General features: G+C 41.1%; 1 protein-coding gene across 2 annotated transcripts in view; it reads left to right on the plus strand.

Moving 5' to 3' along the window:
* Tlr7 (toll like receptor 7) overlaps positions 1–12,657 on the plus strand; it is a 29,047-nt gene extending 16,390 nt beyond the window's left edge. For both annotated transcript variants that reach the window (XM_036174794.1, XM_036174795.1), the window contains exon 3: positions 8,914–12,657. In XM_036174794.1, coding sequence (XP_036030687.1) covers positions 8,914–12,063 — 3,150 coding nt within the window. In that variant the 3' untranslated portion in view covers positions 12,064–12,657. The remainder of the gene's footprint in view (positions 1–8,913) is intronic.
* Positions 12,658–13,381: the final 724 nt, after the last annotated feature.

Genomic DNA, 13,381 nt, shown 5'->3' on the forward strand with positions numbered 1-13,381 from the left:
AGATTCAGAATATTGTAAGGAATTGTGCTGGTCTATCTATAAGTGGTGGTAATGTATTTTTTTTCTAAGATCTATGACTTTGATATCCCTGGGAAGCCAACTAGGTTTTCAGCACCAGGCATAATTTCCCTCTGGTCAAGTGGGCCATAAGTCTAATTAGACAGCTGTTGGTTGCCATCAATCGCCACTTATTGCACCTTTATGCATGTCTTGCCATGCTGGTCATTGTCCTGGTTCACAGGCATTACAGCTGGCTAGGGATGTTTAATTGCTTCTTTCTCTCAGCAGTTTGCATAGTATTTTCTGGTCCCATGGAAGCTAGACTGCAGAAAAGAGACTTTAATTTCAGATCTAGCTCCAGTCATCTGAATCAAGTGCTCTAAGTATGTGGTATCTTCAGCAATAGGGCCCCCACTTCAACCCCTAAAAAGCAACCAAGGACTACATTAATAACCTGTATCCTTTAGACTACCTTGACCAACATTTTGAAAGGAGGTTTCTTGTGTCTGGTCCTGGGTTGTTGTTTTGTTTATGTTTTTGTTTTTTGTCTATAGATATCATGGGAACATTGTCAGCCCAAGTGGCTTAACTTTCTTTTTTTTATTATATTTGTGTTTTAATTTTACACATCAGCCATGGGTTCCCCTGTCCTCCCTCCTCCCGTCCCTGCCTGCTCCCCAGCCCCTCCCCTCCATTCCCATCTCCTCCAGGGAAAAGACTCCCCTGGGAATTCAGCTCAACTTGGTAGATTCAATACAGGCATGTCCAGTCCCCTCCTTCCAGGCTGAGCAAAGTATCCCCACACATGCCTCAGGTTCCAAACAGCCAGTTCATGCACTAAGGACAGGTCCAGGTCCCACTGCCTGGGTGACTCCCAAACAGTTCAAGCTATTCAATTGTCTTACTTCTCCAGAGGGCCTGATCCAGTTGGGGGCTCCACAGCTTTTGGTTCATAATTCATGTGTTTCCATTAGTTTGACTATTTGTCCCTGTGCTTTTTCCAATCTTGGTCTCAACAATTCACACTCTTACAATCCCTCCTCTTTCTCAACAATTGGACTCCTGGAGCTCCACCTGGGGCCTGGCTGAGGATCTCTGCATCCACTTCCATCAGTTATTGGATGACAGTTCTAGCACAACAGTTAGGGTGTTTGGCCATCTGATCACCAGACTAGATCAGTTTGGGCTTTCTCTCGACCATTGCCAGTAGTCTACAGTGGAGGTATCATTGTGGATTTCTGGGGACCTCTCTAGCACTTAGCTTCTTCCTGTTCTCATGTGGTCTTCATTTATCATGGTCTGTTATTCCTTGTTCTTCCTTTCTGTTCTTGATCCAGCTGGGATCTCCTGCTCTCCTAAGCTCTCTTTCCCTCGAACCTTGCCCTTCATTACCCCAACTCTCATCCAGGTTGTTCATGTAGATTTCATCCATTTCTCTGTCATTGGGCGGTCTCTGTGTCTTTCTTAGGGTCCTGTTTTCTAGGTAGCCTTCCTAGAGTTGTGAGTAGCAGTCTAGTCATCTTTGTTTTACATCTAGTATCCTCCTATGAGTGAGTACATACCACGTTTGTCTTTCTGAGTCTGGGTCACCTCACTCAGGATGATTTTTTTTCTAGATACATCCATTTGCCTGCAAACCTCATGATGTCATTGTTTTTCTCTGCTGAGTAGTACTCCATTGTGTATATGTACCATATTTTCTTTATCCATTCTTCAGTTGAAGGGCATCTAGGTTGTTTCCAGGTTCTGTCTGTTACAAACAATGCTGATATGAACATAGCTGAGCAAATGCCCTTGTGGTATGATTGAGCATTCCTTGGGTATATGCCCAAGTGTGGTATAGCTGGGTCTTGGGGGAGATGGATTCCCAATTTTCTAAGAAAGCACCATATTGATTTCCAAAGTGGCTGTACAAGCTTGCATTCCCACCAGCAGTGGAGGAGAGTTCCCCTTGCTTGCACATCCTCTCCACCATAAGCTGTCTTAAGTGTTTTTTATCTTAGCCATTCTGACAGGTGTAAGATGGTATCTCAGAGTCATTTTGATTTCCATTTACCTGATGATTAAGGATGATGAGCAATTCCTTAAATGTCTTTCAGCCATTTGAGCTTCCTCTGTTGAGAATTCTGTTTAGTTCTATAGCCCATTTCTTAATTGGACTCTTGGGCATTTTGATGTCTAATTCCTTGAGTTTTTATATATTCTGGATATCAGTCCTCTGTTAGATGAGGGGTTGGTGAATACCTTTCTTTAAGATATATACATATGTGTCTGTCTACATATTTATATATGTACATACACACATGAATATATAGTATATAACTTCAGGTAAATATAAAATAATATGATTTCTTGAGTCTTTCACATACAATCATGATATTATTCATCACTTCTTCTTCTATACTGACCTTCTTTCTTCCCTGGTAGAAGTCCCCTCCCTATTTTTCAGTTTGTCCCTTCATATCACCTATATCCTGGTACTTCCCTCCCACCTACCCCCCTCCTATGGTCCCTTTTTCTGTGGTTACTCCACGTTGTATATTCACATCTAAAGATTTGGAGCTAAGAACCTCAGATGAGTGAAAGAACATGTGGCATTTCTCTTTCTGGGTCTGGGTTATCTCACTCAACATAATCTTTTCTAGATCTACCCATTTACCTGCAAGGTTCATGATTTCCCTTCTATTTGCAGCTGAATAGCATTCCATTGTGTATTTGTTCACATTTTCCTTATCCATTCATGTGTTGAAGGGCATTTAGGTTGTTTCCATTTTCTGGCTCTTGTGACTAAGATGGCGATGAACATGGCTGAACAAGTGTCTGTGGAGCAGGGTGTCGAATCCTTTGGGCATATGCCCAAGAGTGGTGTAGCTGGGTCATATGGTAGATGCGTTTTTATGTTTTGGGGGATTCTCCATACTGATTGCCAGAGTGACGGTATGAATTCGAATTCCCAAAAACAGTGAATGAAGGTTCCTCTTCCTCTGCAGCCTTGCCAGCATTTTCTGTTGTTAGCTGTTTTGTTGATCTTGGCCATTCTAACTGGGGTGAGATGAAATATCAAAGTTAGGAACATTTGGGGAAACTTAGTTTGCTGGTTACTCTACCACTTCCCGCTCGTAAATCACTTAACTTGGGATGTCCTACTTCTTCAACAGGTCTCATACAAGTTTATGGGACTAGAGTACCCAATGAACCATTGTCCTTTTAAAAAATATGTTTTCCTTTCTAATTACATGTACATTTATGTGAATGTGCACATGAGTTCTGGTGCCTGTGGATGACAGAAGGGGGCACTAGATCCCCTGAAGCCAGAATTACAAGTGGTTGTGGGCCACCTTATTTGGGTGCTGAGCATCAAACTCAGATCATCAGGAAGAGCAGCAAGTGCTCCTCAACACTGGGCCCCTGCCTATTGTCCTTTATCTGTATTGGCCTCTTCTGGAATACAGCTCACCTCTCTGGTCCACACTACCACATTCAGCAATACATTGTATCCTGGTTGCACAATTATCATGTCTTCCACCATACATGCATCATATCTTCTGTCAGAAGCATGGTTGTGGTTGAGACCCAGGGTCTAGGATCCTCACTAAGAGTATACTCTATTTCTCTCTTCTAAGATCCATTCCCCTATCTTGACTCTCTCATTTAACTGTAGTGAATATTTCCCCTACATCTCTATACTGATATTTTAGAAGGATGTCCATATCTATCACCATATTTATCTAAGGGCTTTTTGTAGCTCCTGGCCTACTGCCATGAAATCCAAGTTATCTCTGAGTGTTCCAGTTGGACAAATATAACTTTGAAGGGTAACTAGATTAAAAGGGCTAAAGAGTTGTAGGTAGATAGGTTGTGGTCCCTAGGGGAGAACTTAATACTATTATTCTGCTAAGTGAATGCAGTACAAAATAATTCCTAATGACTTAGCACTATAACCAAAGATCAGTGCATCTCTCATCCCTCATCAGAGAAGCTTCTTCTTATAGTAGATGACAATTAACATAGATCCTCATGACTGGACAATGGGTAACCCAAACCTCAAAGCTCAGGGAAATTTGCAGAAGAAGTGGCAGAAAGATTGTAAGAGCCAGTGATGGAGGATGACTTCAGAGAAATAGTTTCTCAGACATAACAAGGCACATGCACATACAAACTCACAGCAACTGTAACAGCATGTGCAAGTAAGCAAGCTCATAACAGAGAAATTTCCATCATGGAAATGGGAGGTAGGTATGGAATCCTACTACTAGCTGAGGGGTGATTAGCATTTGATAATTGCTGGGAGAGGGAGAGTCCATTTTCTGTAATGACATGGCACCTGGTAGGTTGACCACACTCCAGGGCAGGCCCCACTCCCAAGTAGTTGGGCAGCATAAACTAGACTCAGTAGAAGAGAAAGAAGAAAGAAACTCAAGGTTGCATGGGTAGGAAGATGAGGATAGAGAGGATGGATATGGCAAGATTGGAGGGAAATGAATATGATTAAAATACACTACGAAATTCTCAAAATAGTCAGTTAAATATTACTTATTTAGAAGGATATGTAGAATTCTGGTTGGTGAACATGATGGGGGAAAGTACTTTAAGTAGAGGCTGAAAAAAAATGTCTCAGCAGTTAAAAGTTCTTGCTGATCTTTCAGAGGACAGGAGTTCAGTTCCCAGCACTCATGTCAAAAGGCTCACAACTACCCGAAACAGCTCCAGGGAATCCAATGCCTTCTTCTGAACTCTGCACCTGAACAGACATGTAATTCACACAGAGAGAAACACAGACTGATTCTCTGTCTCTGTCCCTATCTCTCTCTGTCTATGTCTGTCTGTCTGTCTCTCTGTCCCCACCCCCCTCTCTCTTTCTCCCTTATACACACACACACAAACACACACACACACACACACACACACAGAGAGAGAGAGAGAGAGAGAGAGAGAGAGAGAGAGAGAGAGAGAGAGAGAGAAGACAGAGACAGAGGGAAATATTTATTTTTTGAGACAGGGTTTCTCTATGTAACAGTTCTAGCTGTTCTGGATCTTGCTGGCCTCGAACTCACAGAGATCTGCCTGCCTCTGCCTCCCAAGTTCTGGAATTAAAGGCATGCACCACCATCACCCGGTGAGAAATCTTTTAAAAAATTAATCTATACAGGCAAGATTTTAGTAATAAATAAAAAGCTTAAGTTCATATTATAGAAAAGAAAACCATTTGAAACATTCTACAGTAGGATAATGATTGAAGGCTGGAAAGCTTATTGGATAATGTGGATTAGAAGAATGAGATCCTAGAGACAAAGTTTTGGAATAGTCATAGCTGATATTGTGTCAGCAAAAATGGGAAAGCATGGGCTAGAGAGATGGCTTAGTGGTTAAGAACATTGGCTATTCTTTCAGAGGACCCAGGTTTAATTTACAGCACCTACATGAAGACTCACAACTGTTTTTCTCTTCAGTTTCTGCAGGCATCAGGCCCGTCCATGGTATACAGACATATATGTAGCCCAAATACCCATACATATACAATTAAAAAATAAGATAAATACTCTAAAAATGAGAAAGCAAAAAGGATGTTGAAAAAGACAATGAAGGAGCTCATCCAAATTCTCTCTCTCTCTCTCTCTCTCTCTCTCTCTCTCTCTCTCTCTCTCTGTGTGTGTGTGTGTGTGTGTGTACATGTGTGTATACTTGTCCGTGAACAGGTATATCCCTGTCAAGGCCAGAGATCAACACTGTCTTACTCTATTGCTCTCCACATTATTGACTGAAAGAAGGTCTCTTACTGAATCCAGAACTCACTGACTGGCTAGACTGACTGACTAGCCAGTGAGTGCCAAGCATCAGCCTCTGTCCTAAATTCAGGTCCTCAAGCTTGTGTCAAGCACATTGTCAATAGCGCTATCTCCTCAGCCTTTCTGTGAACAATTTTAGTTATAGGGAAGAAAATAGAGGGCACTGAAAGAGAAGAAGGGGAGACAATTTTGCACAAACTTTAGGTGTGTGAAGATCAGTAAAAACAAAGCAAATCAAAACAAACAAACAAACAAAAAACACCACCACAACCACAACAAAAAAAAAGCCCTTTCAGATCCTTAAGAGAGATTGTGCAGTGAATCTTCAATATAGTTCCTCATGGTGGGGTGACCACCACCATAAAACTATTTTGTTGCTACTTCATAACTGTAATTTTGCTACTGTTACGAATAGTAATAGAAATATCTGATATACGACCACTGGATGGGTCTTGACCCACAGGTTGAGAATCACTGATCCTGTGTTAAGGAAGAGAAAGATGGAGAAAATTCTGTGGCTTGCTTGCCCCCCTATTAAAGAAATTAAGGGATGTAATCATTTGGTTTATTAGATAGCACCAATAATAGATTGTCTGTCAGACTCAGTCAATGTTAGGACAAAAATCAATAGTTGAACTAGAAGTCTGTCATAGAAAAGCAGGCTTGGTCATCCCATGTACAAGTATTAGTGAATATGAAAAAGAGTTCTGGAGTAGACTACTAACAGACACCTGAAGCATAAGCCACTGTGCCTTGGTGCCAGTGGGTAAACAGACCTCTTCAGTGTCTCTCACTTATCACTGGGAAGCCTCTTATGCTACACTTAGAAGTATTGCCTTTAGAAATGGGTGCCTATATATTCCATTTCTCTTGAGAGGTCTTTATTTAGTCTTAGCACAATGATTAACTATGGTCTCCTTCAGTTCTATTAGACATCCCATTCTACCAGTAGTGTGGCTGATGTGAGTATGGCTCACCCAGGCAGTGCCCTGATGATGCTACTTGTACCTTTCCAAAGTTACATAGTACATTCCACACCCTCCAGATGCAGTCTCTTTCTTAATCAGCCCAGCCACTGTTGGAAACTGGCAGGCCACACCCAGCTGCATCCTCCCTCCCCTCACATTTCTCCCCTTCTCAGCTTCCTGGGAATGAGCTCTTCCAGATAACAAAGCCCTAAAAGGAGTCTGGCTAACAGGCAGGAAAAGTGACCACTGGATACATCACATACTAACTAGACCCATTATTTTTCCAGAAGCTCCTTTTCCAAGAATACTCTTGAGACTTTTCAAACACCCTCCTCAAAAAGAAAAAAAAAGTGTCTCTAATCTATCATGGTGATGTCAGTAAACCTTGGACCCTCTCCCAATGGTCCAACACCTTCCTCTCTTCCTACTCTCTCACAAAGACCCTTCGAAGATCAGTCTCCACTCTCCCCAAACAGGGTAATGCTCTCCTTCAAATCCTGATGCATTATCAGCTTGAAGCAACCGTTTGCCTGAAGGTTGGTGTAACTCTGTGTTTTCTCTTACAACTAGATATCTCAAACCCTAAAAGCTAATAAAACCCAGTGTACAGGGAAAGCATTTCTGCAGTGACTTCCAAAAACAATCCAAGAGGAGACTCAGATTATAGAATGGCAGAAACACATGTTTAATCATCGAATGCCATTTGGAAAACCAGTTACTATTGCTGAGCTATGTCTTAATTTGTAATAGAGAATGGATCTTTCTTTTAAGTTTTTGTCCTTAGAATATTATGGGGCTTGACAATCCTGAAATATTTTTGCATATGTTCCAAGGAAGGTTTAGCAAGAAAACATTAATTATACTGGAGTCTTAATGCCTTGTTCCTCTCAAGTGTATATATTTTTAGCATTCCTTAGCCTCCAGATCTCATAGTTTGGTGGCTCTCTGTTGTAGCACTCTATGTAACAACTAATAGACAATGCTGCTTCTGAATCTTAAAAACTGTTTGGAGCAGCAAGGAAGATGGGTTGGTGGGAGTAAGTATGGTGGTATGAGTGAGAACGGCCCCATAGGCTAGTGTTTGAATACTCAGTTCCCAGTTAATAGATCTTTTGGGAACAATTAGGAGGTATGGCTTGCTGAAAGAGGTGTGTCACTGGGGCTGGGCTTTGAGGTTTCAAACTTCCATGCCAATCCCAGTCTGACTGCAATTTGCATATCACATGTGAACTCTCAGCTACTGCTCCAGTGTCATGCTTGCCTGCCATGATGATCATAGACTCACCCTCTGAAACTATAACAAGAACCTGACTGAATGTTTCCTTTTATATGTTGTCTTGGTCATGATGTTTTTGTTTTTTTGTTTGTTTTGGGTTTTTTTTTTGTTTTTTTGGTTTTTCAAGACAGGGTTTCTCTGTAGCTTTGGAGCATTCCTGGAACTCGCTCTGTAGACCAGGCTGGCCTCAAACTCACAGAGATTCGCCTGCCTCTGCCTCCCGGGTGCTGGGATTAAAGGTGTGCGCCACCACCGCCCAGCAGTCATGATGTTTTATCACAGCAATAGAACAGTAACTAAGACAGTAAGGCTACTTGCCAGCAAGCCTGAGTTTGATCTGCAGGACCCACAAGGTGGAAGGAGAGAACAGACTCTCACAGTTGTCATCAGACCTCCACAATTTTGTCTTGGTGTGTGCACACCCACATGCATACATATGCATGTATACTCACAAAAGATAAATAAATAAATGTAAAAAAATTCTTTAAGACATTTTGTTAGATAACTGAGATTCTACAAGCAAAACATATAAGCAATTTATCAAAAACATCAATGGTTGACAAGTTCAGTCACAGGGCCAGAGGTGCTGTTGACACTATTACAAAAAAGACCTATACTGTTTATTTTTATAATTTACTGAAAGAGGAGAAGCAAATGGGAATTTTGAATTGTTCCTCAATATTTTTTTTTGTTTTTTCAAGACAGGGTTTCTCTGTAGCTTTGCACCTTTCCTGGAGCTCGCTTTGGAGAACAGGCTGTCCTCAAACTCACAGAGATCCACCTGCCTCTGCCTCCCGAGTGCTGGGATTAAAGGCATGTGCCACCACCGCCTGGCATTCCTCAATATTTTATAGCAATAATTTATTATTTCTTTTATTTTCAGGTATTTTCAATATGGACACTGAAGAGACAAATTTTCATCATTTTAAATATGACCTTAATTTCTAGAGTCCTTGGGTCTCGATGGTTTCCTAAAACTCTTCCTTGTGATGTCAAGCTAGATCTTGAAAAGACCCATGTGATCGTAGACTGCACAGACAAGCATTTGACAGAAATTCCTGAGGGCATTCCCACTAACACCACCAACCTCACTCTTACCATCAACCACATACCAAGCATCTCTCCAGACTCCTTTCGTAGGCTGAATCATCTGGAAGAGATCGATTTCAGATGCAACTGTGTACCAGTTCTACTGGGGTCCAAAGCCAATGTGTGTACCAAAAGGCTGCAGATTGGACCTGGAAGCTTTAGTGGACTCTCTGACTTAAAAGCCCTTTATCTGGATGGAAACCAACTTCTAGAGATACCTCAGGATCTCCCATCCAGCTTACAGCTTCTGAGCCTCGAGGCCAACAATATCTTCTCCATCACAAAGGAGAATCTAACAGAACTGGTCAACATTGAAGCACTCTACCTGGGTCAAAATTGTTATTATCGAAATCCTTGCAATGTTTCCTATTCAATTGAAAAAGATGCTTTCCTTGTTATGAGAAATTTAAAGGTTCTCTCACTGAAGGATAACAATGTCACAGCTGTCCCCACCATATTGCCATCGAATTTAATAGAACTCTATCTTTATAACAACATCATTACAAAAATCCAAGAAGACGATTTTAATAACCTCAACCAATTGCAAATTCTTGACCTAAGTGGAAACTGCCCTCGCTGTTATAATGTCCCATATGTGTGCACACCATGTGAAAATAATTCCCCCTTACAGATCCATGACAATGCTTTCAATTCATTGACAGAATTAAAAGTTTTACGTCTACACAGTAACTCTCTTCAGCATGTGCCCCACACATGGTTTAAAAACATGAGAAGTCTCCAAGAACTAGACCTCTCCCAAAACTACTTGGCCAGAGAAATTGAGGAGGCCAAATTTTTGAATTTTCTCCCTAATCTTGTCCAGTTGGATCTATCCTTCAATTATGAGCTGCAGGTCTACCATGCATCTATAACTTTACCACATTCACTCTCTTCACTGAGAAACTTGAAAATTCTGCATATCAAGGGATATGTCTTTAAAGAGCTGAACAACTCTAGCCTTTCTGCATTGCACAAGCTTCCCAGTCTTGAAGTTCTTGACCTTGGCACTAACTTCATAAAAATTGTTGACCTCAATATTTTCAAACAGTTTGAAAACCTCAGACTCATAGACCTTTCGATGAATAAAATATCCCCTTCAGAAGAGCCAAGAGAAGTTGGTTCCTGTTTTAATGCCAGAACTTCTGTAGACAGGCATGGGCCCCAGGTCCTAGAGACCTTACATTATTTCCGATATGATGAATATGCACGGAGCTGTAGGTTCAAAACCAGAGAGTTGCCTGCTTTCTTACCTCTGAATGCAGACTGCCATGCATATGGGCAGACCTTAGACCTAAGTAGAAATAATATATTTTTTATCAAGCCCTCTGATTTTCAGCATCTTTCATTCCTCAAATGCCTCAACTTGTCAGGAAACACCATTGGCCAAACTCTTAATGGCAGTGAATTCCAGCCACTACAAGAGCTGCGCTACTTAGATTTCTCCAACAACCGGCTTGATTTATTATACTCAACAGCCTTTGAAGAGCTCCACAAACTGGAAGTTCTAGATTTAAGTAGTAACAGCCACTATTTTCAAGCAGAAGGAATTACTCACATGCTAAACTTTACCAAGAAATTACGGTCTCTGAAGAAACTCATGATGAATGACAATGACATCTCTACCTCTGCTAGCAGGACCATGGAAAGTGACTCTCTTAAAGTGCTGGAATTCAGAGGCAACCATTTAGATGTTTTATGGCGAGATGGTGATAACAGATATTTGGACTTCTTCAAGAATTTGTTCAACTTAGAGGAATTAGATATCTCCCGAAATTCCCTGAATTCCTTGCCTCATGGGGTGTTTGAGGGTATGCCACCAAATCTAGAGACTCTCTCCTTGGCTGAAAATGGGCTCAAAAATTTCTCTTGGGATAAACTCCCATTACTGAAACAGCTGAAAAATTTAGACCTCAGCCATAACCAGCTGAAGAGTGTCCCTGAGAGATTAGCCAACTGTTCCAAAAGTCTCATGAAACTGATTCTTAAGCATAATCAAATCAGGCACTTGACAAATTACTTTCTAGAAGATGCTTTCCAGTTGCGCTATCTAGACCTCAGTTCAAATAGGATCCAGGTCATTCAGAAGACTAGCTTCCCAGAAAACGTCCTCAACAATCTAGATAGGTTGCTTTTACATCACAATCGTTTTCTGTGCAACTGTGATGCTGTCTGGTTTGTCTGGTGGGTTAATCATACAGATGTTGATATTCCTTACCTGGCCACTGAAGTGACTTGTGTAGGGCCAGGAGCACACAAAGGCCAGAGTGTCGTATCCCTGGATCTATATACATGTGAGTTAGATCTCACTAACCTAATTCTATTCTCTATTTCCATATCTTCAGTCCTCTTTCTGATGGTAGTTATGACAGCAAGTCACCTCTTTTTCTGGGATATGTGGTACATTTACTATTTCTGGAAAGCCAAGATAAAGGGGTACCAACGCCTGAAATCCATGGAGTCTTGCTATGATGCTTTTATTGTGTACGATACTAAAAACGCGGCTGTGACAGAATGGGTTTTACAGGAGCTGGTGGCTAAATTGGAAGATCCAAGAGAGAAACATTTTAATTTGTGTCTAGAAGAAAGGGATTGGCTACCAGGGCAGCCAGTTCTAGAAAACCTTTCCCAGAGCATACAGCTCAGCAAAAAGACAGTGTTTGTGATGACACAGAACTATGCCAAGACAGAGAGTTTTAAGGTGGCATTTTATTTGTCCCATCAGAGGCTCATGGATGAAAAAGTGGATGTGATTATCTTGATATTCTTGGAGAAGCCTCTGCAGAAGTCTAAGTTTCTTCAGCTCCGGAAGAGGCTCTGTGGGAGTTCTGTCCTTGAGTGGCCTTCAAATCCACAGGCTCAGCCATACTTTTGGCAGTGCCTGAAAAATGCTCTGACAACAGAAAATCACGTGGCTTATAGTCGAATGTTCAAGGAAACAGTCTAGCTCTTTGCAGAATGTGGTCATATGTGCCTGTATTTTTCATAAAGCTTTCAATAAAAGAATGTTTGAAAATTTCCTAACAGCTGCCATTACTCAAATTAGTGGGAAATCATCAATGTATGACAAAGTCATTAGGGAGAGGAGATTGATAGATCAATATTTCTTCTTTCTTTGTGTCACCATCCATATTTCAATATCTCCCCCAGCTCATCTATAAAATATGTTTTGAAGAAGGGTAGCTAGGAGGAAACATAATGCTCTGACTTATCTTCATGCAATTGAGAAGAACCCTGCATCTTCCCTTAAGAAGTACTAGTATTTTCCGTAATAGGTCAAAAAATATTTCAGCTCTTTTTTCTGATACTAAACTGTCCCAGAATTCATTGCAATAAGAACAGAGAGGAGTTCACAGCAAATTGTGTCACTATCATAGAGCATCCCCTGCGATACACACCAAATGATGGTACTGGACAGTTGGTAGCTGCTTCAGTGCCCCCACTCATTTCCCTGGGGTCCACTGACAGGTTCTGTGGGGAAACAGAGAAACATTTTTGCCATCCATGGACATGGTCAATTTATAAATGGAAAAAATGAGAATGATATCCCCTCAGGCAAAATTATGTTCTTTGCATTTGATGATAATTATCTGCTGAAATACGCTATGTGTGTGGCAAATACTGTTTCCAAAGTAAAATGTTCTCTAAAATGACTGTGTTAATTAATGTTATTTTGTGAACTAGTGCCAATATTTGTAAGTATCTGCAACCATGGTGCATATTGATTAGATGGCTTCCATGATAAACCCAAAAGGGGGAATTGAAAGAATATGTATTTAGGGTTATCGTGGATGACAAATTAGATGGATGTCAATTGTCTAACTTTATTTCTGTTATTAATGGAGAGGAGAATGACACAGACTATAAATGAGCTTAGCACAGAGCAATCATCAGGGTGTGTGTGTGTGTGTGTGTGTGTGTGTGTGTGTGTGTGTGTGCCAGCCACAGGACAAGCTCAGGTGTCCTCCTCAGGAACAATATCCACTTCTTTTAAGACAATGTCCCCTATTGACCTGGAACTCAGTAATTAAGCTGCACCAACTGAGCAGTAAATCCTGTGGAACTGCCTGACTCTGCCTCAGAGCTTAGAGTGTCTGTAACCAAATTTGGCATTTTTACATAAGTTCTGGAGATAAAACTCAGGCCCTCATGCTTGCAAAGCAAGGGCTTTACTGACTCAGCAATCCCTCCAACCTGAAAACATCAATTTTAATTTCAGATTTCATATTCAAAGATAACAGAAAGAACCCAGATATTACTAAGAT

This window comes from Onychomys torridus, chromosome X (assembly GCF_903995425.1).
Source record: "Onychomys torridus chromosome X, mOncTor1.1, whole genome shotgun sequence".
NCBI classification, from domain to species: Eukaryota; Metazoa; Chordata; class Mammalia; order Rodentia; family Cricetidae; genus Onychomys; species Onychomys torridus.